The sequence below is a fragment of the Cornus florida genome, unplaced genomic scaffold (assembly GCF_030987335.1).
Source record: "Cornus florida cultivar Cherokee Brave unplaced genomic scaffold, ASM3098733v1 CherokeeBrave_3.0.0_Hap2_Chr02, whole genome shotgun sequence".
NCBI classification, from domain to species: Eukaryota; Viridiplantae; Streptophyta; class Magnoliopsida; order Cornales; family Cornaceae; genus Cornus; species Cornus florida.
This window is the reverse complement of record NW_026775572.1, coordinates 21316880-21343231: the sequence shown is the minus strand read 5'-3', so window position 1 is coordinate 21343231 and position 26352 is coordinate 21316880. Positions and strand designations below refer to the sequence as shown.

The following is a 26352-nucleotide window of genomic DNA, read 5'->3' as shown; positions in this document are numbered from 1 at the left end:
TTCTATTTCCATTTATGTTGGGTAAATACATAATATAGGATTATTTTATTTTAGTACAGAAAACCCGAAAATATTATAATTATGAAAGAATGCATATATATATATATATATATATATATATATATATTGTTGATATTCTTTATATGAGGTATTGGAGAAAATTATGATGTGAGAGAGAAAAAATATTAAGAGAGAGAAAAGTTGTAAGCGAAAACACATTGTGCCATCAGAAATGAAAACAAGTTTCGATCAATTAGGCTCCGTTTGTTTCGACGTAAAATCTATTTTTTGAAAAATATATTTCTTTTTCAGGTAAAATATTTTTTTATTTTTACTTTGTCGATGTTGAACAAAGGTCTACATTGAGGTAGAGGTGGAATCCATCAGACGGGGCACGTAAAATAACTTGCCGAAAATTAATAAATAAGTTATTTTTGTTAAATTTTAATATTTTTTTCTTTGTAAATAAAAAAATATTTTTTGTAAAATATTTTACGTCTAAACAAACGAAGCCTAATTGAAAATTGTTTCATTTATAATGGCACCATTCAATATAGTGTTTCACTTTTGGCTTACAACTTTTCTCTCCCTTTATATTTTTTCTCTCTCACATCATAATTTTCTCCAATACCTCATATAAATAATATCAACAATATATGTACATTCTTTCATAATTATAATATTTTTGAGTTCTCCAATACCTCATTTAAATAATATCAGCAATATATAGTATTCTTTTTTAAATATGTTGGTGATGGTAGTGAATAAGTTAATTTTTTTATGTATAAAAATAATAAATAATTTTTCTTTTTAATAAATTTTATGTTTCAGAGTTCCATCACGTAATCTTTTCGTTGTTTGTCTTCTTGATGTAACTTTGGAGTATATTTTACGACAAAATAAATATTTTATTTATTATTTAAACAAGGGAAAAAATGGTATTATATTATTTTTATTCAAAATCTCATTTTATATCCAATTTGTTCCAAAAATATTAATAAATTTTATTTTAATTCCAATTCCTATTCCAATTCAAATTCTTTTTCCAAATCCTAAAACAATTAATTCCAAATAAAGCGGAAAGGAAAAAGGAAACAATAAGTCATATCTTATAAAAAAATTTATTTCAAGTTTCGTTACTTAACTAATGCAGATGCATAGATAAATCAAAGTTTGTAACCGCTATTTGTTTTTTGTGTTTTTTTTTTTTTTTTGTTTTTTAAGTGAAGATATTTGCTCCTTCTATTAATGAAAGATAAAATAAAATAATTGCTCTTTCACATTCTTTCTTATTAACAATTGTCTGACACATAAGAGCATTTTCTGCTTTTAGTGTCAAATTGGAAATGACAAGGCAACAAACAGTATGTGAGTACAAATAAGTCCCATTTCCTAAAAAATTGTCGTTTGAAAATTTCGTTATATAATATTAGGATTTTGAAACTCGTTAGATAGATGAAAAATATAATCAATCATTATCATGATAAACATAAAATTGTAGAGTTATAAAACTATTAACTATTAATGAGACGAATTTAACGTAGCGATAAAACATAACTCATGTAAATTGCAGCAAAGCAATCTCCAATTTACTGCTGAGAAGTGCATATGTGATCAAAGAACTAGTTCTAAATTAACAAGTACAAGAGGGACATTCATATTCCACACAGAGAAACGGAACTCAAGATGTAATGGACTCTGTAAGAGTAAATGACCAAATTGGGTCTTTAAGGTTAATATCATTCTTAGCCGTGAGTCATCAAAAGTAATTACTCTATTGGAATCTAGAGAAAGATGAAGTAACTTGCATTACATATATATATATACACAATTTTAAGTATATATATGAACGTAAATTTCAAAACTTACTGAAATTTGAAGATTATTCAAGTCATACAATTCTTCTAAATGGTTGTCGCTTTCACAATCCGAGCGTACTCTTGCTTTTACATTCCGTGCACGCTCTCGCTTCTATTCCCACTATATGTGATTTTGCCGCTTTCACACTTCCACTCTTAAATTCATTCTCGCTTTATGTGACTTCGATCATAAGTAAGTTAAGGAGCTCAATAGATGATAGATTATCATGAAAGCCATAACCATGAAGAACAGCCAACAATAGCTTGTTATTGGGCCTCTTGCGTGGGCCTCTTGCATGTTGCCTTGGCGTTGCACTATAGCCTGGGCCTGACACCTCACCAAATCTCAGTTAAAATTTTATATTCTATATATATACATAAAATTTATGAATTAATACATTCGTAAAATGATTAAAGTTTAATTCATGTATATCTTTTGGGCTTGTTCTTTGGGCTTTCTAGCCAGAACAGTTTTGTTTGGCCCTATTGCCTCTTCCCACTCATTGTTGATCATGTACCATTTTACCTCTGTATTTATAAATTGGTTAACCCTCCAAAAAATTCGATTTCTGCTGCAGTGAGTCACTTCTAGAATCAATACTCAAGATCCTTATTTTGCAATATGTTTTTTGCTAATATTTTTAATTTTAAATTTAATTTCATTTATAAAAAAAATTCCATTTTTTGTTGTTATCCCTTGTTATTTGAAATTGGGACATAGTTTTACTTTTCTTATTCGGTGAATTTGTGCTCAAATGGTACTAGTTTTGATTGTTTTTCTAACTTGTTCATCATTTTTGTTTGGGCCATAACTCACAAGACATAACCAAGTTCATTGCCATTTCAGCTCAGATCAAAATGCTTCTATAAGAATGATTCATGTTTATTAAAAAGCCAATCTTTATTTGGAGAAACTTAGACCCGCAGACATCTATGATTTGTTTAAGTATTTAGAATTTCTGAGCTTTATATTGATCTTTGTAGAAAAGTTATTAAAACAAGAGCTAGAATTATCTTTTTAACATTTCTTTTAACATAAGTGAGAACCGGAGGTATAATTTATGAGCTACATTTTACCCTGATTAGAGAACACTTAATGTGACATTATATCAGCACTCCTGCAGCCTCTAGCTATGGACACTAAGTCACTTTGATGAGAATACTTATATCTTTCACTTTGGTTAGAACACCTCATATAATTTTTCAACCTTCAATCAAAACACTTCACGGGTGATATGTGATGCATCTATCCGGATCAGTGGCATAGCCATAGAGGGACAAGCTAACTTTTAATTTTTTTTAATTTTATATGGAAAGATTTTTTATATTTGTATAATTGTCCCCACTAAAATTTGACAGTGCACTTATATATACTATATATATAACCAAATGACCATTCACGATACTACACCAAAAAAAAGAATATAATCTTTTCAAAAAATATGATATTATTTTTTTTCACTTTCTCAAAATATTATATTATTTCCCACTTTCTCCAAAAATACAAAATATTCTTTCACACTTTTGACTCTACCACAAACAAATGCGTTATTTCCTTCACATTTTCAGTCTTTAATATTTTTTTTTGGTCGAGTCTTCAATATTTCAAAAATTCACAAAATTCAAACAAATACTGCAGTGCGGAGATAGGTAATCTGATATATATATATATATATATATTTATTTATTTATCATCATTTAAATTTACGATTATTATGCCACGAATATTTTGAAAACTTGACTGCGCAATCGAAAGGAAGACCAATGGATGAATGATATGGTGGTTGTGTATATTAAGAGAGACATATTTAATACGGTTGATAATGATGTTATTATTCAACGCTTTCAGAATATGAAAAATCGTTGAGGGCAGTCGTGAATGTACTAAATACAAATATTATGAATTAATATTTTAATTTTTACATATATTATTTTGGTTCATATTATATATATTATTGCTATTAAAAATTGCCCCCACTGAAGGAAATTCCTAACTACGCCACTAATCTGGATTACTGATCAGAACACTTTGCGTAATATGTGAAGTGTCAACTCTTAATCAAAACACTTCACAGTGATATGTGATGTATCTGTCCTAATCACTGATGGAAACACTTTACGTGATATGTGAAGTGTCAGCCCTCAATTAAAACATTTCACATGATATCCTCGATCATAAAGCTTCACATGATGCCCCTCGATCAAAAGATTTCATGCGATAGGTGACGTAATAGTACCAGAATACCTCTCGATCAAAACACTGCAGGAATCAATCAGACCTCGATCAGAACAATTCAAGAATCAATTAAACCTCGATCAGAACGCTTTATGTAATTATATTCACTTTGGTTAAAACATTTTTATGAAAGTTTTTCTTCAATTTTATTTGAGTATTAGTTGTTTATGACAACCAAGCATTCTTTAAACAAATCAAACATATAATTTTGACAACTTTTGGTTTGAATTTTGAAATGATTATTTAATTAATTTTTTTTGTAAAAATTATAAGCAATTTTTTTTTGAGCTCTAAACAAGTTTTTAAGACATGTTCAAACGAACAAATCAAAAAAAGTCAAAACAAACCTCAGTCCTAAACTTACACGAAATAACACTGGAGTATTTCAAATTATTTATTTAAGTAAATAACTATATATAGTATTTGTTTTTTCTATTTTTTAATGTTGATTTTCAGCACTTTAACTTTTACTTCCATACTAATAAACGCAAGCCATCTTTGACAAAAATATTCAAAAACATGCTCTTCAATTCAGTGTGTGTGTGTGTGTGTGTGTGTGTGAGAGAGAGAGAGAGAGAGAGGACCAGACGCCTTTACCAAACCGGCAACGTGAAACAAATGTAGAAAGTGAAGAGTGCCTCAGTCAAATATTTCGCACCAATTTACCAAACAGACGTTTGAAAATATCGTTGAACTCTCTCTCACTCGCAAATCTCACATCTACCTGCTCTGATATTAGAGTCGGATGACCTTCACCCTACTGTGTGAAACATGTAAGTTATGGCACTATTTTGAACCTAAGGATTGACCAAACAATAGATTTACTCCATCGATTTTAGGGGACAATTGACAATTTATGTATGCTTTTGTTTTTGTGAGACCTATATATATACTATATATATTAAGTAGTCAAAATGACTTGCTATCATGTGGGCCCATTGGCCCAGGTATTAGATATTAAACTGGTAAGAGCATATACTATACTCGATCTTAGTCAAAAGGCCGAGAAAGGTATGCATGCACATTCACCCGCCTCCCTTTCTATAACCAACTCTCTTTATCCATTTTTCTCTCTTAACCGATGTGGGACTTAACTAAAGCACTTCTCTTGGCTGTTCTTCGTGGTCGTGGCTTTCATGATAAATCTATTTGAGCCCCTTAACTTTCTTCCGAGTCAAGTCACATAAAGCGGGAGCAAGAGTGAATTCAAGAGCGGGAGCGTGAAAGAAACAAAATTAAATCACAAATAGTGGGAATAGGAGCTAGAGCAAAACGTGAAAGTGGGAGCACGCTCAGAGCGTAAGAGTGACACCTGTTTATAAGAATTGTGTGACTTAACTTCTGACTTTTGAAATTGGTTGAATAATCCTTAAGTTTTAGCAAGTTAACACTTACTATCGTCATACCCTGTTGAAATTTATGTTCATACATGTACTTAAAAATTGTGTTTATATATATATGTGTGTGTGTGATGCGAGCTATCTCATCTCTCTCTAAATTTCAACATTATATACTTAAAAATTGCTTATATTATTAAAAATTAATTAATTAAATAATAATTTCAAAATTCAAACCAAAATTTGTCAAAATTATATGTTTGATTTACGATTATCATAAACTACTTAATACTCAAATAAAATTGAATAAAAACTCTCATAAAATGTTCTGATCAAAGTGAATATAATTAAGGTAAAGTGTTCTCTAACCAGGGTAAAGTACAGCACTTAATGCAATGTTGTTTACTTTTGTTACTATTTCAGGTGCTTAATCTATACTTGGTTGTGACACTTCAAACGAGGTTATTCACTTGATTAGAACACTTTGTGACAATGGGAATATGAAAGACGACTATGGCACTATGCAATTCCAATGGCGGTCGCCATTCTCTTTGCGACCTCTTTCGCATAGTTCAAGATGAAGATGAAGATGAAGATGAAGATGGATTCTACAACACTCCTTCGTTGCAATTTCCTATTCTTCAACTCCTCTTTTCATCCTTCTGGTATTCGAATGTGCAACAAGCCCTTGAAGGTTGAAAGTGTTTCCCAGAGACCACGTTCTGCTTTAGATTCTTCAGTTCACAGTGAGTCAATTTCATTTTATTTCCCAATATGTTTTCTTCTAATATTTTTAATTTTAATTTCAATTTCATTTTTTAAAAATTTTCTATTTTTTTGTTATTATCCCCTGTTATTTGAAATTGGAACTCGAGATCAAAGATTCATGTTTTTTAAAATACCAATCTTTATTTGGGATAGACCCGTGGGAAGAGACATTATGGCTAAACAAAGCTGTTCTGTCAATTTCAACAAGCCCATATGAAGCAATAAAAAAAGTTGTGCAATGAGTATATATATATTATTATATATATATAAATAGAAGATCCGAGCTTCAAAGCTTAATTCATAAAATCATCCAATCCAAGACTGTATAAAATTCCAAATGAGATTTGGTGGGCTATAGTGCAACGCCAAGGTGACCCACAAGAGGCCCAGTAAGCTACTGTGGCAGACTCTCCCCAAAAAAAAGTTAATTTAATACCAAGTGGGCCATTGGCCCACATATCAGATATTAAACTGATAATAACAGATACTACGCTTGATCTTAGCCAAAAGGCCGAGAAAGGTATGAATTGTTCTTTCATCAGCCTTTCGTTTTATAACCAACTCTCTCTCTCCACTTTTCTCTCTTAACCAATGTGGGACTTTGCTAAAGCACTTCTCTTATTTGTTCTTCATGGTCATGGCTTTCATGATATATCTACACCTATTGAGCCCCTTGCTTCTAACTTTTAAAAACTATAGAAGTATAAGCATCCATGACGGTGGTACAATCCAGACCAAGAAATATTTTTCTTGGATTTCACAATTGGTTTCCTCCTATGTAGAAGCTTCTCTGCGAGTGCAGAGTTTTCTCGCGTTTGTCAGGACGTCATGGCTAGAGAGTGGATCTATTCTTGAATTTGTTCCTCTATGGTTTCTTCCAATTTGGTTTGGTGGTATTATGTCAAACACAAGCATGCCGGATGTTTTCGGTGTACTCTGGACTAAGTTACAAGCTTTCGATATTCTTCAGCCATGGGATCCCAGGAATGGTCTCTGGTTTCTTGGTTTTCTTAAATCATGGGATTGTGTGAGTTTATTTCATAGGACTTGCTATTTACATATGTAATGCAAGCTACTTCATCTCTCTCTAAATTTCAATAGAGTAATTCCTTTTGATGATTCACAACTGAGAATAATATTAACCTTAAAAGACCCAATTTGGTCACCTACTCTTACAGAGTCCATTGCGTCTTGCGTTGTGTTTCTTTTATGGAATATGAATGTCCCTCTTGTATTTGTTAATTTAGAATTAATTCGTTCTTTGATCACATATTCTGGTTGGTAACATTTGCACTTTTTAGCAGTAAATTGGAGATTGCTTTGCTGCGATTTACATTAGTTGTGTTTTATCACTACATTCAATCCGTCTCATTAATAGTTAATAGTTTTATAACTCCACAATTTTATGTTTATCATGGTAATGATTGATTATATTTTTCATCTATTTTATGTTTATCCGTCTCATTTTTTTTTTTGGAGAGAGAGTTTAACGAATTTTTCAACCGACAATTTTTTGGAAATGTGATTTATTTATACTCAAATACTGTTTGTTGCCTTGTCATTTCCAATTTGACACTAAAAAGCAGAAAATGCTCTTATGTGTCAACAATTTGGGGGAGATGCAGTCAATTTTTTTTTTTTTTTAAATGGTGGAGATGCAGTCAAAATTGTTAATAAGAAAGAAGGTGAAAGATCAAAAAAAAAAATTTAATAGAAGGAGCAAATATCTTCAACTTTAAAAAAAAAAAAAAGAAAAAAAAAAAGAAAACACCAGTTACAAACTTTGATTTATCTATGTATCCGCATTAGTGAAGTTACGAAACTTGAAATAAAAAAAAAAATTATAAGATACGACTTATTGTACCTTTTTCCTTTAAGTTTATCACATAGTTCCAAAAAATAAAAATAAAAATAACCGTCTGATGCCCCCTCTACTTACACAAGAACATGAGTTATCTGTGCAGCCAAATATTATGTGATCACTTGATCAGTCATTCTATTTCCATTTATGTTGGGTATATGCATAACATAGGTTTATTTTATTTTAGTACAGAGAACCCAAAAATATTATAATTATGAAAGAATGCATATATATTGTTGATATTATTTATATGAGGTATTGGAGAAAATTATGCTGTGAGGGAGAAAAAATATTAAGGGAGAGAAAAGTTGTAAGCGAAAACACTATATTGAATTGTGCCATCAGAGATGAAAACAATTTTCAATGAGTGTTTTTCATTCTATCCATACTAATTGTAGTGTGGCGCAACCTCGTGATGGTTTGCTCATAAAGAATTTGAGTGTTGTTTACATCTTATGAACATTATCTTCTCCACCCATGCAAATTATAAATTGTTGGGATCAAATTTTCGTAATTATTGTGATGAGGTACCTATCTTAATATCATTACTTTGTTGGAGAAATCATATATTTTACAAAATGATACGATTATATATATACATATAGTATTTTAAAAATATCATAATTCATAATAAAATCCAAAATTCTTTAAAATTAAAAATTAAATAGGTCAATGTTCTTCAACTGAGATATCCACATTAGTATCTCTAGGCAAAATTAGTTCTCTGGATTTGGCATATTTTGCATCTCTGGACAAAATTAGTTCTCTGGATTTGGCACATTTTGCATCTCTAGACAAAATTAGTTTTCTATGTTATAGTGGACAAAATTGGTTCTTCCTTTTTGTTATCATTTACCACATCTTCATTCTCACCTCTATTTTTGCCAAAATACTCTCCTTTAAACTTTTTTAGATACAAATGGTTAATTATGCATTAATTGTTTGTATGTAAAAGATCAAATAAATCATTTAATACATACTGATTAAATATTAAATATAGAGAATTTGTGACTCCATCCATCTCAAATAGTTAATTATGCTCTGCTGAAGAATTTATATATTTCGCAAACTCATACAATTATATATATATACTATTAGTATTTTAAAAATATTTATTAATAATTTTATTTTAACTTCCAAAATATATGTTTTACTATTTTGCAAATTAAGAAAATCAAGGTTTGTATTTGACAAAAAATGAGATGATATATCTTAGACAACGGATGAAGTTAAAGAATGAAACAGGAGATCTACTGCCATTTCTTTTTCACAAGGTGTATTTGCATAAATTCTTAAAAGTATAATTAGAAACAAATAAATACTCAATTTTGCACAAAATAGAAATTTTAAAATACCAAGACGGATTAATTGTGAGTTCAGCAGAAATGATTGTATCATAATTCATAATAACATCCTAAATTCTTTTAAAATTACACTCTTCACAAAACTTTCACAAAGATTTTTCATATGTTTTTTTTGCCTCTATTTTTCTTTTCTTTTTTCAAAGTTTTTTAAATACCACATCTAACCAAGGAAGAAATAGTTAAAAATTATAGGTAAATTGAAAAAATATTTCTCCAAATATCAAGATTTTGAAAGAGAAAAAACCTAAATAATTAATTTGATAAAAATAAATAAAAATAAAAAACTCTAACGAATTACTTGTAACAAGCTCATAACATTTTGGATAGCGTGGAATCTGATAAATAATGTACACTTGAATTTTTAGAAAAATATTTTGATATTTTTTTAATATTCGGTTGGTATGTGTTTGATCGCTTTAGCGTCTTTTCGGTTTAATTTCGCAATTGCAAAGAATGTATGATAAGCCCATTAGAGTACATACAAGTTTTTACATCTCTATCCCACTTTTCTCTCTTATTCGATGGGGGACTTGGCTAAACAAAGCAGCAACCTCACATACAGGGTTGTCTTGGCTGAAGAGCACTTTTCATGGCCGTGGCTTCAAATTAAAGATATATCTCACCTTCTGAGCCCTTCAACTTGCTTCTGGCTTGTGGAATTGCCTGAATAATCTTCAATTATTAGTAAGTTAAGGCTTTCCATCGTCATCGCCTATTGCAAATTCTGTGCATACATATACATGAACATTATATTTCTTTTGATGATTCACAGCTGAGAATGATATTAAATCTAAAGACCCATTCTAGTCACTTACTCATTGCATTTTCACTTGTGTTTTTCAAATATGGGTGTTCCTGTTCTATTTCTTAAAAAATAGAAAAAACTATTTACTTAAATAAATAATTTGAAATACTCTAGTGTTATTTTGTGTAAGTTTGGGACTGAAGTTTGGTTTGACGTTTTTTTAATTGTTCGTTTGAATATCTTGTGTTAAAAACTTGTTTAGAGCTCAAAAAAATTTTGCTTATATTATTACAAAAAATATTAATTAAATAATATTTTCAAAATTCAAATCAAAAGTTGTCAAAATTATACTTTTGATTTGTTTAAATTTGTTTGGTTATTATAAACTATTCCTACTCAAATCAAATTGAATAAAAACTTTCATAATCACGTGAAGTGTTTTGATCGAGTTCTAATTGATTCTTGAAGTCTTCTAATTGAGGTCTCATTGATTTCTTAAGTATTTTGATACTGATATATCACATACCACGTGAAATCTTTTGACCGAGAAGCATCATGTGAAGTCTCATCAAAGTGACCTAGTGGCCATAGTTAGAGGCCGCAAGAGTGTTGATATAATATCACATTAAGTGTTGTCTAACCAGAGTAAAGCGTCGCTCATAAATTATACATTCGATTCTCACTTATGTGAATAGAAATGTTAAAAACATAATTCTAGTTCCTGTTTTAACAACTTTTCATACATAAACAAATCATGGATGTCTGCGGGTCTAGGTTTCCCCAAATAAAGATTGATTTTTTAATAAACATGAATCATTCTTATAGAAGCATTTTGATCTCAGCTCAAGTACTCCTCATTATGCAATCTTAAAATGGGAATGAACTTGGTTATGTCTTATGAGTTATGGCCCAAACAAAAATGATGAACAAGTTAGAAAAACAATCAAAACTAGTACCATTTAAGCACAAATTCACCTAAGAAGAAAAGTAAAACTATGCCCCAATTTCAAACAACAGGGGATGAACAACACAAAATGGAAAAAAAATAAAAATATAAAAATATTAGCAGAAAACAAATTGTGAAATAAAATGAGTATTGATTCGAGAATTGAGTGGTATGCAGTAGAAGTCTTGAATTTTTTTTCGGAAGCAGAAACACTTAACGCGTTTAATTCGTTTGAAGTGTCATCGCCAAGTATGGATTAAGCACCTGAAATACTACCAGCAGTAAACAACATTGCGTTAAGTGCTATATAATCCAGGGCTGATACAATTTTTTTAAAAAAAGGATTAAGCAATTTATAAATATAGAGGTAAAATGGTACATGATCAACAATGAGTGGGAAGAGGCATTATGGCCGAACAAAACTGTTCTGGCTAGAAGCCCAAACAAAATAAACTTGGATAACAGACATGTCCCTATCTGGACCTAAGCATAACCCAAAAACAAGCCCAAAGTTCTAACAGAATATTAACGTTAAGTGTTTTAGTGAGTTTGTAGACCACCTTATATTATATATATCATATTTGTCTTGAATCAATTTACGAATGCATAATTCATAAAATCCAAGTTCCAAAAGCTTAATTCATAAAATCCGAGAACGTAAAATTTAAATTTTGACTGAGATTTGGCTACTGTGATGGCTCCTCCCCTAAAAAAATTAATTTAATACCAGGTGAGCCGTTGGCCCACATATCAGATATTAAACTGATAAGAACATATACTACACTTGATCCCAACCTCTCTTTTTATAACAAACTCTCTCCCCCAACTTTTCTCTCTTAACCGATGTGGGATTTTGCTAAAGCACTTTTCTTGGTTATTCTTCATGGTAGTGGCTTTCATGATATATATGTAAAAGCAGAGCACAAGATATATATGAATTAATCTTTAATCATTTTACAAATGTATTAATTCATAAATTTTATGTATGTATAGAATATAAAATTTTAACTTGAGATTTGGTGGGGTGTGCCAGGCCCAAGTTATAGTGCAACGCCAAGGCAACACGCAAGAGGCCCAATAGCAAGCTACTGTGGTGGCCCCTCCCCCTAAAAAAAATTAATTTAATACCGGGTGGGCCATTGGCTCACGTATCATATATTAAACTGATAAGAACAGATACTACACTTGATCTTAGCCAAAATGCTGAGAAAGGTATGAATTGTCCACTCACCAGCCTCTCTTTTTATAACCAACTCTCTCTCTCTCACTTTTCTCTCTTTACCGATGTGGGACTTAGCTAAAACATTTCTCTTGGTTGTTTTTCCTGGTCATGGCTTTCATGATATATCTATCACCTATTGAGTCCCACCTCGGGAACCACCAGACCATTGATCAGTGACACACTAGTGGTGGATTTTCACCATGTTGATACCGGATTTGTTCAAGCCATTCACGGTTTCCTTTTCTGTTAGCTTCTTGGGCTGGGGTCTTTGGGCTTGGCTACTTTGTTCAAACTTTATTCTCTCATGGCCTGGCTTACTTGAAGCCTGGGCTTCCTAATGTAATATTGCTATGTGCTGTTTAGGCTCCCTCTTTATTATATTTAAATTTACTTTTCAAAAAAAAAAGGCGTCTGGTCCTCTCTCTCTCTCTCTCTCTCTCACACACACACACACGCACTGAATTGAAGAACATGTTTGAATATTTTTGTCAAAGATGGTTTGCGTGTATGGAAGTAAAAGTAAAAGTAAAAGTGCTGAAAATCAACATTAAAAAATAGAAAAAACAAATACTATATATAGTTATTTACTTAAATAAATAATTTGAAATACTCTAGTGTTATTTTGTGTAAGTTTGGGACTGAGGTTTGTTTTGACTTTTTTTGATTTGTTATTTTGAACATCTTGTCTTAAAAACTTGTTTAGAGCTCAAAAAAAATTTGCTTATATTTTTACAAACAAAAAATAATAATAAAAAATAAATAAATAATTAAATAATCATTTCAAAATTCAAACCAAAAGTTGTCAAAATTATATGTTTCATTTGTTTAAAGAATGTTTGGTTGTCATAAACGGCTAATACTCAAATAAAATTGAATAGAAACTCTCATAAAAATGTTCTAACCAAAGTGAACATAATCACGTAAAGCGTTCTGATCGAGATCTGATTGATTCTTGAATTGTTTTGATCGAGGTTTGATTGATTCCTACAGTGTTTTGATCGAGAGGTATTCTGGTACTATTATATCACATATCACATGAAATCTTCTGATCGAGGGACATCATGTGAAGTTTTATGATCGAGGATGTCATGTGAAATGTTTTGATCGAGGGCTAACACTTCACATATTATGTAAAGTGAACTGATTAGTGATTCGTATAGATACATCACATATCACCCGTGAAGTGTTTTGATTGAAGGCTGAAAAATTATATGAGGTGTTCTAACCAAAGTGAAAGATATATGTATTCTCATCAAAGTGACTTAGTGTCCATAGCTAGGGGCCGCAGGAGCGCTAATATAATGTCACATTAAGCGTTCTCTAACCAGGGTAAAGTGTAGCTCATAAATTATACCTCCGGTTCTCACTTATGTTAAAAAGATAATTCTAGCTCTTGTTTTAACAACTTTTCTACAAAGATCAATATAAAGCTCAGAAATTCTAAATACATAAACAAATCATAGATGTTTGCGGGTCTAGGTTTCTCCAAATAAAGATTGGCTTTTTAATAAACTTGAATCATTCTTATAGAAGCATTTTGATCTCAGCTGAAATGGCAATGAACTTGGTTATGTCGAGTTATGGTCCAAACAAAAATGATGAACAAGTTAGAAAAACAATCAAAACTAGTACCATTTGAGCACAAATTCACCGAATAAGAAAAGTAAAACTATGTCCCAATTTCAAATAACAGGGGATAACAACAAAAAATGGGAAAAAAAAAATAAATGAAATTAAAATTAAAAATATTAGCAAAAAACATATTGCAAAATAAAACGAGTATTGATTCTAGAAGTGACTCTTTAAGGGTTAACCAATCTATAAATATAGAGGTAAAATGGTACATGATCAACAATGAGTGGGAAGAGGCATTATGGCCAAACAAAACTGTTCTGGCTAGAAAGCCCAAAGAACAAGCCCAAGATATATATGAATTAAAACTTTAATCATTTAAAGAATGTACTAATTCATAAATCCCAAAGCTTAATTCATAAATTTTATGTATATATATATATATATATATATAAAATTTTAACTGAGAATTGGTGGGGTGTGCCAAGCCCAGGTTATAGTGCAACACCAAGGCAACACACAAGAGGCCCAATAGCAAGCTACTGCGGTAGCCCCTCCCCCTAAAAAAAATTAATTTAATACCGGGTGGGCCATTGGCCCACGTATCAGATATTAAACTGATAAGAACAGATACTACACTTGATCTTAGCCAAAAGGCCGAGAAAGGTATGAATTGTTTATTCACCAGCCTCTCTTTTTATAACCAACTCTCTCTCCCCACTTTTCTCTCTTTACCGATGTGGGACTTAGCTAAAGCACTTCTCTTGACTGTTCTTCATGGTCATGGCTTTCATGATATATCACCTATGAGCTCCTTAACTTGCTTATGATCAAAGTCACATAAAGCGAGAACAAATTCGAGAGCGGAAGCATGAAAACGACAAAATCACAAATAGTGGGAATAGGATCGAGAACATGCACGGAATGTGAAAGCAGGAGCATGCTAGGAGCGTGAAAGCGACACCCATTTAAAATAATTGTGTGACTTAAATAATTTTCAAGTTTCAGTAAGCATTGAAATTTATTTTCATATATGTACTTAAAATTTGTGTTTATATATATATATATATAATGCAAGCTACTTCATCTTTCTCTAAATTCCAATAGAGTACTTACTTTTGATGACTCACGGCTGGGAATGATATTAACCTTAAAGACCCAATTTGGTTATTTACTCTTACAGAGTCCATTGCATCTTGAGTTGTGTTTTTCTGTATGGAATATGGATGTCCCTCTTGTATTTGTTAATTTAAAACTAGTTCTTTGATCACATATTCTGGTTAGTAACATTTGCACTTTTTAGCAGTAAATTGGAGATTGCTTTGCTGCAATTTACTTGAGTTGTGTTTTATCACTACATTAAATTCGTCTCATTAATAGTTAATAGTTTTATAACTCCACAATTTTAAGTTTATCCCGGTAATGATTGATTATATTTTTCATCTATCTAACGAGTTTCAAAATTATTATATATATTATAAGATATGACTTATTGTTCCTTTTTCCTTTACGCTTTGTTTGGAATCAATTATTTTAGAATTTGGAAAAGGAATCTGAATTGGAATAGGAATTGAAATTAAAATAAAATTTTATTTATATGTTTGGAACAAATTGGATATAAAATGGGATTTTAAATAAAAATAATATAATAACATTTTTTCCCTTGTTTAAATAATAAATGAAATATTTATTTTATTGTAAAATATACTCCAAACTTACATCAAGAAGACATACAACAGGAAGGATTACTTGATGGAACTCTGAAACATGAAATTTATTTTAAATTATTATTATTATTATTTATATATAAAAAAAATAAAAAAATAACTTATTCAACTACCATCACCAACACATTTAAAAAAGAATATTATATATTGTTGATATTATTTATATGAGGTATTGGAGAACTCAAAAATATTATAATTATGAAAGAATGTATATATATTGTTGATATCATTTATATGAGGTATTGGAAAAAATTATGATGTGAGAGAAAAAAACATATAAAGGGAGAGAAAAGTTGTAAGCGAAAAGTGAAAACACTATATGGAATTATACCATTAGAAATGAAAACAATTTTCAATTAATGTTTTTCATTCTATCCATATGAATTGTTGGATATTGCCTTCACCCATTCATGCAAATTAAAAATTTGTTATTATTATTGGGATCAATTTTTCGTAATTATTGTCATGAGGTACCTATGTTAATATCATTACTATGTTTAGAGAAACCATATATTTTACAAAATTATACAATTATATATATACATATAGTATTTAAAAAAAAAAAAATTTACTTTTTTTTACCTTCCAAATTTATGTTTTAACTATTTTACAAATATTGTTTTAAAAAAATGAGATGATATATATAACAACAAATGAGGTTAAACAAATATTGAAACTGACAGACATATCCTTTCCATTATTCATGCCCAAAAAAATCTTAAAAGAATAATTAGAAACAAATAAATACTTATTAGTCTTTCACAAAATAAAAGTTTTGAAGTACCAAGATGAATTATTTGTGAGTTCGGTAGAAATTATAGTATCATAATTCATAATAACATCCAATATTCTTTTAGATTAAAAATTAAATAGGTCAATGTTCTTCAACTGAGATATCCACATTAGTATCTCTAGACAAAATTAGTTCTCTGGATTTGGCACATTTTGCATCTCTAGACAAAATTAGTTTTCTATGTTATAGTGGACAAAATTGGTTCTTCCTTTTTGTTATCATTTACCACATCTTCATTCTCACCTCTATTTTTGCCAAAATACTCTCCATTAAACTTTTTTAGATACAAATAGTTAATCAAATAAATCATTTAATACATAGTGATTAAATATAGAGAGTTCGTTACTCCAGCTATCTCAAAGGCGTTACTCTGTCGAAGAATTTATATATTTTCCAAACTCATACAATTATATATATATATACTTATAGTATTTTAAAAATATTTATTAATAATTTTATTTTAACTTCCAAAATATATGTTTTACTATTTTGCAAATTAAGAAAATCAAGGTTTGTATTTGAAAAAAATGAGATGATATATATTAGACAACAGATGAATTTAAAGAATGAAACAGGAGATCTACTGCCATTTCTTTTTCACAAGGTGTATTTGCATAAATTCTTAAAAGTATAAATAGAAACCAAAAAATACTCAATTTTGCACAAAATATAAATTTTAAAGTACCAAGACGGATTAATTGTGAGTTCAGCAGAAATGATAGTATCATAATTCATAATAACATCCAAAATTCTTAAAAAATTAAAATTTTAAATAATAAAAATTAAATAAGTCAATGTTTTTCAACTAACATACATTTAAACAAAATTATTCGTTGTTATGAAGGACAAATCACTTACCACATTTCCATTCTCACCTCTATCTTGGCCAGAACACCCTTCAAAAAAATTCCACAAAGATTTTTTCATATGTTTTTATGCCTCTATCTTTCTTTTCTTTTTTCAGCTTTTTTTAAATTCCACGTCTAATCAAGGAAGAAATAGTTAAAAAACTATTGGTAAATTGGAAAAATATTTCTCCAAATATCAAGATTTTGAAAAAAAAAAAAAAAAACCTGAATTATTAATTTGATATAAAAAAAAAAAAAAACTCTAACAAATTATCTGTAACAAATTTATAATATTTTGAATCACTTTATTGTGTTTTCTGTCTAATTTCGCAATTGTAAATGATGTATGACGTGTAAGACCAAAAACTTCAACAAATTACATGTAATAAATCCATATATATTCCTTCTGTACCAAGGGTAGTTTCGGAATTGCGCTTAAGTACAAGGTTTTACCTCTCTATCCCACTTTTGTTCCTATTCGATGTGGGACTTGCCTAAACAAAGCACCAACCTCACCTCCAACCTCACCTCACATACAGGTTTGAAGAACCAGCGGATGAGTTGTGGTTAGTGTCTTGGCTGAAGAGCACTTTTTCATGGCCGTGGCTTCAAATTAATGATATATCTCAGCTTCTGAGCCCTTCAACTTGCTTCTGGCTTGTGGAATTGCCTGAATAATCTTCAATTATTAGTAAGTTAAGGCTTTCCATCGTCATCGCCTATTGAAAATTCTGTTCACAGCTGAGAATGATATTAAACCTAAACACCCATTTTAGTCACTTACTCATTGCATCTTCACTTGTGTTTTTCAAATATGGGTGTTCCTATTGTATTTCTTAATTTGAAGTGGTTCCGATTTGTCTTTCTCACAAATATGGTTGAGTGGTTTGGTAATAATTGCACTTTTTAGCAGTGAATTGGAGATAGTTTTGATACAATTACATGAGTTATGTTTTATCACTACAGTTAATTGGTCTCATTAATAGTTATACTCTTATAACTCCATAATTTTATGAATATAGTGGTAATGTTAGGGTTTGCAAAACTTTGAGGTTTTAAGATGCTTCCTATGAATTTAATCCTAACAAAGTGCCATAAAACACAACACGTAGTTAGTTATGATACTTCCGATGATCAGAAATGAATCAGTTGTTTTGTATAACATAGTTGAAACTTGTAAATCAACGTCTTTTTTGAAATCATCAAGAGAATATATGTTTCTGGTCAAATACAATATTATATTCTGCCAAAATAATGTACCCTAACTTAGCTTCCGATTAATTGGCACACGACATTTATTTTCTTCCATCAACCTAATAAGATTCGGCAGACGAGGTAGCATCATCCTTAGGTGTGGGAACCTCTCCTGCAAGCCCAATGCCAAACCTTAGGACCCTGCCAAAAACAGATGCAGAAAATTAGATACAAATATTTTATTGTTCGTAATGGTAGAAGAAAACTAACTGAATATAGTTCACATAATAAAATTTTAAAACGTCTACAACCGAACTACTTAAGAACACCTTGTGAATTGTCACACATACAAACCAGAATGAGTAGCTTTATAATATGCTTATACTTAATTTATTTCAAGCACAGAGTAGGTTCCTTTGTTCAGAACCTAACAAGCTATAGCAGAAATTTGTCGTACAAAAACATTACCAATTAAACGAGTTTGAATCAATTTCTGAACGGAATAGAGTAGATCAGAATTAAGTAAAGGAAATAACTGATTTTTGTACCTAAAAGACCCAGTGAGGTCTCACAAAAGATTCAACATACTTCAGATACGAACAGACTACTAAATTAATAGAGGTAAGAAGGCAGTAAAATGAAGTTGAACCCAAATTTGCACATTGTAGCTGCAGAAAAATAAATTTTCTTATGTGATCATTTTCTAATTAGTTGAGCTAAAACTTCGAAACAGTATTGTAGGAATTTGGTCTAAATGTTGCTGACTCATCTGTGAAATTACATGAATTGACCATTGGCCAAAGGCTGCAGAGTACTGTAGAAATCTGGTCAAAATGCTGCTGAATTATCTGGGAAACTATATGAATTAACCATTGCCCAAAGGCTGGCTGAAAAATTGGCAATTCAGACATAAGCACAAAAGTTCTCAAATTAAACACATGATTATTAGATATAATATATATATGTCCCAAGAACATATGTTCTGTCCTCTGCACGCATCCACAATGCATGGATGAACATTAGATATGCATATATTTATGTATGTGTAGAATATAGATAAAAGAGGATACAATTTCAGAGGGAGAGAGTACCTTGTGAAAGAAAAGAGTTCTGCAGATGTTCAAGAAAAAGTGTGTAACTTTTTTGCGTTACTCAAGGAGCAAAATTACCTTGCCAATGCCAGAAATATATTAATGCATATGTGCATCAGAAATGCAGATACTGAATAATAAGTTTTGAAGAAATAAACTGGTTGGGTGCTACAATATTCAACCCAAGATGAAGGAAGATAATAGCTAGACACTTCCCTAACAAGGTCATCTGACAACAGCTCAAGTTGTCACGGAATATATATATAGAGAGATATCTCCAAATATACGTATCAAGCTCTCACAATAACTATTGGAACACATCCAAATGTATTTTGCAAGAATATATATCATTTTATTAGTTTTCGGAACTCATTTAAGATAATGTCAATTAAGGTTTAAATAGCTTACATCCCCGATTTTGTTCATTATTCTGGTGATCTGCATTATGCATTTATGCTAGATTTTACATGACAAATCTTTGGATTTGTTGAAAATAGGACTGACTCCAGAATTAGATAATAATATATCCTTTTAAATACGATATGTCATATGCCATTGAGAATGACTTAAGAGATGTGGTTGTGCAGCACAATGTTAAGGAAAGTCTGCATAAATTAATGCTACAATGATATTATCTAATCAAAATAAGAGTGGAAGTTGCATGGCAAGAATAACAAATGAAGGAAGTGTCTAATTTAACCTGCAATTGTAGAAGCTGCTTGCTTTGAGTTATTTTCCAAATTCTGGTGTCCCAATGTAGAGATGCGGGATATGAGCTATTTTATGCCACTCCTTGCCTCCCATCTGCTTGTACCGTCGTTCAATACCTGGACAATCTTGAACTGATAGGTGCTGAAGCGTACCAAGGTGTTGCAGTCCTTCTGGTAATGATATCAGATAATGGCAATTTGTAATTGCCAATGACCTAAGTGAAGAAAAGTTTGCAATCCAATCTGGCAAAACTGTGAGGCCAGGACAGCTATGAATTACCAAAGTTTGCAGTTTTGTGACATATTGTAGACTTTCTGGCAGAGAAGACAACTCAGGACAGGATACAATGCTAAGGCTCCGAAGTGCCGAGAGATTTTGCAAACCATGTGGCAATGAATCCAATTCGGGGCAACTCATAATGGTCAACTGCTGAAGGGCTGTGAGATGCCGGAGTCCGCTAGATAAAGAAATCAGTTTGTTACAGTTCTCAATGGACAAAGTTTGGAGGGACCTCAATCCTCCAATCCCATCCTCCGGCAAAAACTTTATCTTGTGGCAGCCATTAATATCCAGTAACTCCAAACCTTTAAGCTTTTGCAGTCCATGTGGCAAACTGGATAGCTCCTCACAGCAACTAACAATCAAAGACTTTAGAGCAATGGCGTTCTCTATTTCTGAAGGCAGTGCATGAAGGTTTTGGCAGGAGCAGATCTCCAAATATTCAAGACGCGTATTGTTTTCCAGAAATTCTCCTGGTAGATGTTGCAACTCTGGAAATGTGTCAATAACAAGGACAGAAATATAGGTTATACTTTTTATGGAGTTCAGTATCTCTGGATGGCAATCACGCAGCTCCAGATGTTGAAGAGATGGAATGACTGGTGCAGTTGTCAGCTTAGGACATGCGTCTACAATTAACTTTTCCAGACAAGGGAATGCTTGTTTGTCATCAATGCAGGACCATTTTTCCAAGTTAGGAAAATATTTGAGTGTTAGCTCTTTGAGAGAAGGGAAGGGTTTCTCGGTGTCCCCAGAGTAGAACTCTTCTGCAATGTGTGTAACACCATCCATTTCTTGCAGGTAGAGAGTCTTGAGGAACGCAAGGTGCCCAAGGGTAGGCAAACTTTCACATCTTTTACAGTTGATCAATGTAACCACAACTAGACTTGGAAGAACCCAATAAGGAAACTTGATTCCTGGATATCCTTTGATAAAAAGTTTCTTAAGATTTGGGTGTGGTTGAAGGCATCTGAGAATTTCTTCCACTTCTCTCATCCTAGCATTGCTATTTTCCCCATGTGATGATCCTGATGAGACTGCATGTTTATTATTTTTGACCTCATGTGAAGTGGTCCTGTTTGCAGCTTTCAAGTTGTGACCCTCGACGTTATTTCCCCAATGTAATGCTAACATGTGAAGGTATCTCTTTCCTCTCAAATTAGCTTCTTTTGCTTCTTCTGAATCTTTCACATTCTCCAAGCATTTTATGTTCAGATCACCCCTTACATTTAGACAATTGAGTTCTGCAATGCTTTCTCCAGTCTCCTTGCCCACAACATATATCGGCAACGTCTGAAGGTGAACCAACTTTCCAATCCCATAAGGCATACGACTCAATCTTTCACACCCCATTATATTAAGGTGTCTTAGGCTAATCAGCTTCCCCATCCCTAGGGGCAACTCCACAAGGTTATTGCAACCTGATAAGTTCAGTGTCTGCAAATTACAGAGGTCGCATATAGTATGGGGGAGAGTTTGGATTGAGGAGTTTGAAAGGTCAAGATATCTCAAACACATCAATTCATTGATTGATTTCTGCACTGTTTTAATGCCACATTGACTTAAATCTAGAACCCGCAAGTAGACAAACATGGCAGTCAGAGAAGAAGGAAGCTCTTCAAAGTGGTCTCCAGGACACAAGAATAGGAGAGTTCGTAGATGTGTTGCTTTAAACAAGCCATGCGGAAAAGAAGATGGGTAGACACTGTAATCTATGGATGAGTGACGAGTTTGTGCAAGATTACTCGGGGCAAGACCATGACCTATTATAACAAACTCATTTCCTGCAACATATCGCGCAAGATCATGAATGACATCATGCATTTGGTACACTTTTATGCTACCATCCTCACTTTTCTCAACTTCTTGAAAGAAAGAAAGACACAAAAAATCATTGAAATACTCATCACCAATGTCCTCCAATACCCTACTTCCTCCAAATGATAGAATTAAGCCTGCAGCCATCCACAGATGAATCAACTTCTCCCTATTGATTTCATAATTTTTAGGAAATAATGAACAATATACAAAGCATCGCTTGAGATGTGATGGCAAATAGATGTAACTCAACCTTAGAGCTGGCAAAATGCCAGTTTGGCATTCTTCATGGTTCCAAAGTTCACTCTCCTGTACAAACAACCAGTCTTTCATCTCCCTTTTGAAACGCAATAGGCTTCCCAAAGTTTGTGCTGCTAAAGGCACACCTCCACATTTCTTGATGATCTTTTTACCAATTGGCAGCAGATCAGGATGCTCTTCTTCTTCTCCGTGACCAAAAGCACGTTTCTTGAACAAAAGCCAACAATCATCCTCATGCAAACCCTTGAGTCGGTGTGGGAAAGTAGTGCCCATAATTGATGCAACCTTTTTACTTCGCGTAGTGACTATCACTTTGCTTCCTTCCATGCAACTTCTTAATAAATCACCTAGTTCATTCCACTCTCCTTGATCTTCATTCCATACATCATCCAACACAAGCAAAACTCTCTTCCCACATAATGATTCTTGCAGTAGGGATTGAAGTAGATCCATCTCCAAGAATTTGCATTTTTTTTTCGTTGCAGACTCTACAATTGATAAAATGATCTTTCTTGGATCAAAATCTTCAGACACATACACCCATATTTTCAAATCAAAATACTGGGTCACCTTCTCATCGTTGTAGAGCAATCGAGCTAGAGTTGTCTTACCAAGGCCTCCAATCCCAACTATTGGAATGACTGAAACATCCCCTTTGAGTTTTTCTTTGCAGATAGGTAACAGAAGCTTCAAAATCTCTTCTTTATCCTTTTCTCTTCCATAAACTTCTGATTTAATTACAAAAGAACCTGTTGGTCTCCTTCTACCTAAGTTCTCAGTCTGCCTATTGACAATCCCTTCTCTTAAATTAAAACTTTGTCCCTTCTTAGCAATCTTATCTAGCAGTTTAAGCTTATTTTGAAGCTCACTTGCAAATTCAAAAAAACGTCTTGATGGTTCAAAGGGCAACAGGAATTTGTGTACCTTTGTTCTGATGCTGCTGCGACTCTCACACAGAGTGATTTCTGCTGTGATCACTTCCAACAAGTCCTCAGTCTCACAAACTTTATCTTTAAGCTTCAACAGCCAAACTTTGACAGCTTTTTCCGTCACCTGTCGGTCCTCTGCATCTTCCAGGAAAGCTTGAACCATCGGTAATGAGTCCTGTAGTCTTCCGATGTTCTCCCTAAAATGGTAGAGATCACAAAGCTTTTCTAGGAATGGGGATGCTAACTTATCAATGAGTACTTGTAAAAGTGGGCTTAGGATTAAGTCTGCCATTTTTAATATGCACTGCAGGGATAAGTTAGAGAGTTTGGTGAGTAGTAAGTCAATTAATTCAGTTTCATGAACGTTCAACAGGTTTAAAATCACAAATATGAAAGGAAGACAGGCATAACTTGGTTAGCGTATGGAGTTTCTTCTACAAAGTCAACATATGTTGTTTTTGCATTGTTACCCCTTTATTTTTGTTTTTATTTATGTATATATCTCCATCTATCTTTGTAGTTTTGTTTGGCTCTGTGTTATTCATATTCAACTCATGTGTACCCTGCACTACTACCGTGTGTGGAATGAATAAATTTACAGTTGTCTAGATATGGTTTTGACTTGATCATTCCAGAGCCACCAATGTGTTCTATAATAACATTCCACCACAGGCTCTAAAATGACGATTTAGAGTATGCATTTTTTCATGCTGTATATAATAGGAGTGGGCATGAAAATCAACATGATGAATTTGATGAGGTAAACTCTTACTTCTAGTGTTTCACTTCCTTTTTTTGCTTTCTCGATTTCCTGGATATTAACTGATGCATGTTACACTATGGAATTTTAATGTGTAGTACTATGGAAGGGCATTAGTCATGCTAAACTGGTTGCGTTTGAGTTTTGTTAATTAGACCCCTCCCTCATTTTCCTCTACTGATGCAGGAGGAGACAGGCTAGGTGGTTGTGGACTTCAAAGTATACAGTGATAACATTAACTTCAAAGTATACAGTGATACAAGGTTCCTACCAATGAGCTCTAACTCAGTAGGATTATGTATAGTGAAGATATGTGGGAGGTAATTTTAAGTTTTGTAGTAATAAAGTTTTAAATCTAGTTCAGAATTTTAGTACTCCTATTCATCATTACAGCTTGTGAAACAGTATATTCTTATCATAGCGCGTGGATTGACTAAGATTATGGCCTTAAATAGAGTGGAATGGAAACACGGGATTCATGTAGCTAACCCCAAATAAGTAATTGGTTGTTGTATCACATCTTGTGAATAAGGTTCCAAACAACGAGTTGTAGCTCACATGGCATGACTAATGCAGGGTGTGCCAGAAGTCATGTTCTGATGTTTATAGTAACAAAAACTATAGGCCATGGGGAGAGGAAAACATGGTTTTTTTGTTTTCGTTTTTTCTATAGCATTTTAATATAGAAGTTCAGAAAAAACATTGGCAAAAGCAAATAAATGAGGACAATTCAGTTATGTTGAGTGATAGGACTACCAATGAACAGAAACTGTGTAAAGCAGAGAACAAGTTGAAATTTTGGAAAGTTTTGGGACAAATGCAAATACTCTTAAGGGATTGTTGAAGAAACGATAATATACCCATGTAGAATAAGAATATACCGTTTCTTATTCACTAGGAACGTCGTCTTTTCTGCTCCTATTTTATTGGACATCGGATATCTCCGAAAAACCCGTCCAAGAACACTGTTTCTGTTTTTGTTTTTGTTTTGTTTTGTTTTGTCTTGTTTTTTTATTTATTAAGGAGATATCACTAATTTACTGTCTGATCAATTTATGGGCAGCTTAATGGAACACTTGTTTAGGGTGATTGTATGACAACTCACATATGAATATATTATACAGTTGCTCTACACTAACCATTCTAACCTTTTTATTTTCTATTCACATAAGCCTGTATTGCTACATAAAATCTTTTAAGTTGGTTCACTTGTGCCATATATGAATTAGTCAACCAAAACAAAACCATATAAGAAAAAAAAAAAAGAAAAAAGAAAAAGAAAAAGCAGTTTAAAGACTTATAAAATAATAGGTTCTCACTTTTTTTTCTTATGTTATGTGCCCGACAATTTGGGGGATGCAGTCCAATGGTCCATTGTTAAAATAAGAAATAATATTTTACCCAAAAACAAATAAAAAAATTATCCATTCTCCAATTACAAACTTTGATTTATCTATGTATCCGCATCAGTGAGGTTAAGTTGGAACTAGGTTTTTTCGAAATATAAGTTGGAACTAGTTGCCAACAAGAAATGAAAATTTTACAAGATTTTTGTTCTTTTGTCATTTATAAATATGATGTATAAATGCTTAAAAAGTCTCCAAAAATTAAATAAAAAATAAATATCTATCCCTCCACTCGCATAAGTACATGAGTTGTGTGCGCAGTCAAATCTTCCATGAACAATCAATCCATTTCCATTTCTTTTGTGTATGCATAGTAACCTTTTATTTTAGTCTCAACGGTAAAGAGTATATATATATATATATATTGTTTTTTTTTTTTTTTTGGAAGAGGTGTAGATATATATATATATATGTTTTTGAAAGAGGTGTAGAGATATTGCAGAAAATTAAAATGGGAGTGAGAAAATATTATTTTGTGATAAAATTTCTCACATGCCACTCAAAAGTCTGGTAAGGTGATGAGATGTTAAAATTTTGTCCTGTTTCATTTCTTTAATTGAGAAATAAATAATCGTTATTCATACTGAATCAATATATATATTTTTAGTACTAATTATTCACATCT

General features: G+C 31.9%; 1 protein-coding gene, 3 non-coding genes and 2 pseudogenes across 4 annotated transcripts; all 6 read right to left on the bottom strand.

Annotated features, from left to right (window-relative positions):
- Nucleotides 1–4998: 4998 nt before the first annotated feature.
- Nucleotides 4999–5110, bottom strand: LOC132297646 (U2 spliceosomal RNA; annotated as a pseudogene).
- Nucleotides 5111–6532: 1422 nt separating this feature from the next.
- LOC132297630 (U2 spliceosomal RNA) lies at nt 6533–6724 on the bottom strand. The gene has a single exon (XR_009479331.1). It is a non-coding gene; the product is annotated as a U2 spliceosomal RNA (small nuclear RNA).
- Nucleotides 6725–11746: 5022 nt separating this feature from the next.
- On the bottom strand, nt 11747–11915 carry LOC132297644 (U2 spliceosomal RNA; annotated as a pseudogene).
- A 220-nt stretch (nt 11916–12135) lies between these two features.
- Nucleotides 12136–12332, bottom strand: LOC132297628 (U2 spliceosomal RNA). Its single transcript, XR_009479329.1, has one exon. It is a non-coding gene; the product is annotated as a U2 spliceosomal RNA (small nuclear RNA).
- A 2051-nt stretch (nt 12333–14383) lies between these two features.
- Nucleotides 14384–14580, bottom strand: LOC132297618 (U2 spliceosomal RNA). The gene has a single exon (XR_009479319.1). It is a non-coding gene; the product is annotated as a U2 spliceosomal RNA (small nuclear RNA).
- Nucleotides 14581–20292: 5712 nt separating this feature from the next.
- On the bottom strand, nt 20293–23853 carry LOC132295804 (putative disease resistance protein RGA1). Its single transcript, XM_059794083.1, has one exon. It carries the CDS (start codon nt 23851–23853, stop codon nt 20293–20295), a length of 3561 nt encoding a protein of 1186 aa, XP_059650066.1.
- Nucleotides 23854–26352: the final 2499 nt, after the last annotated feature.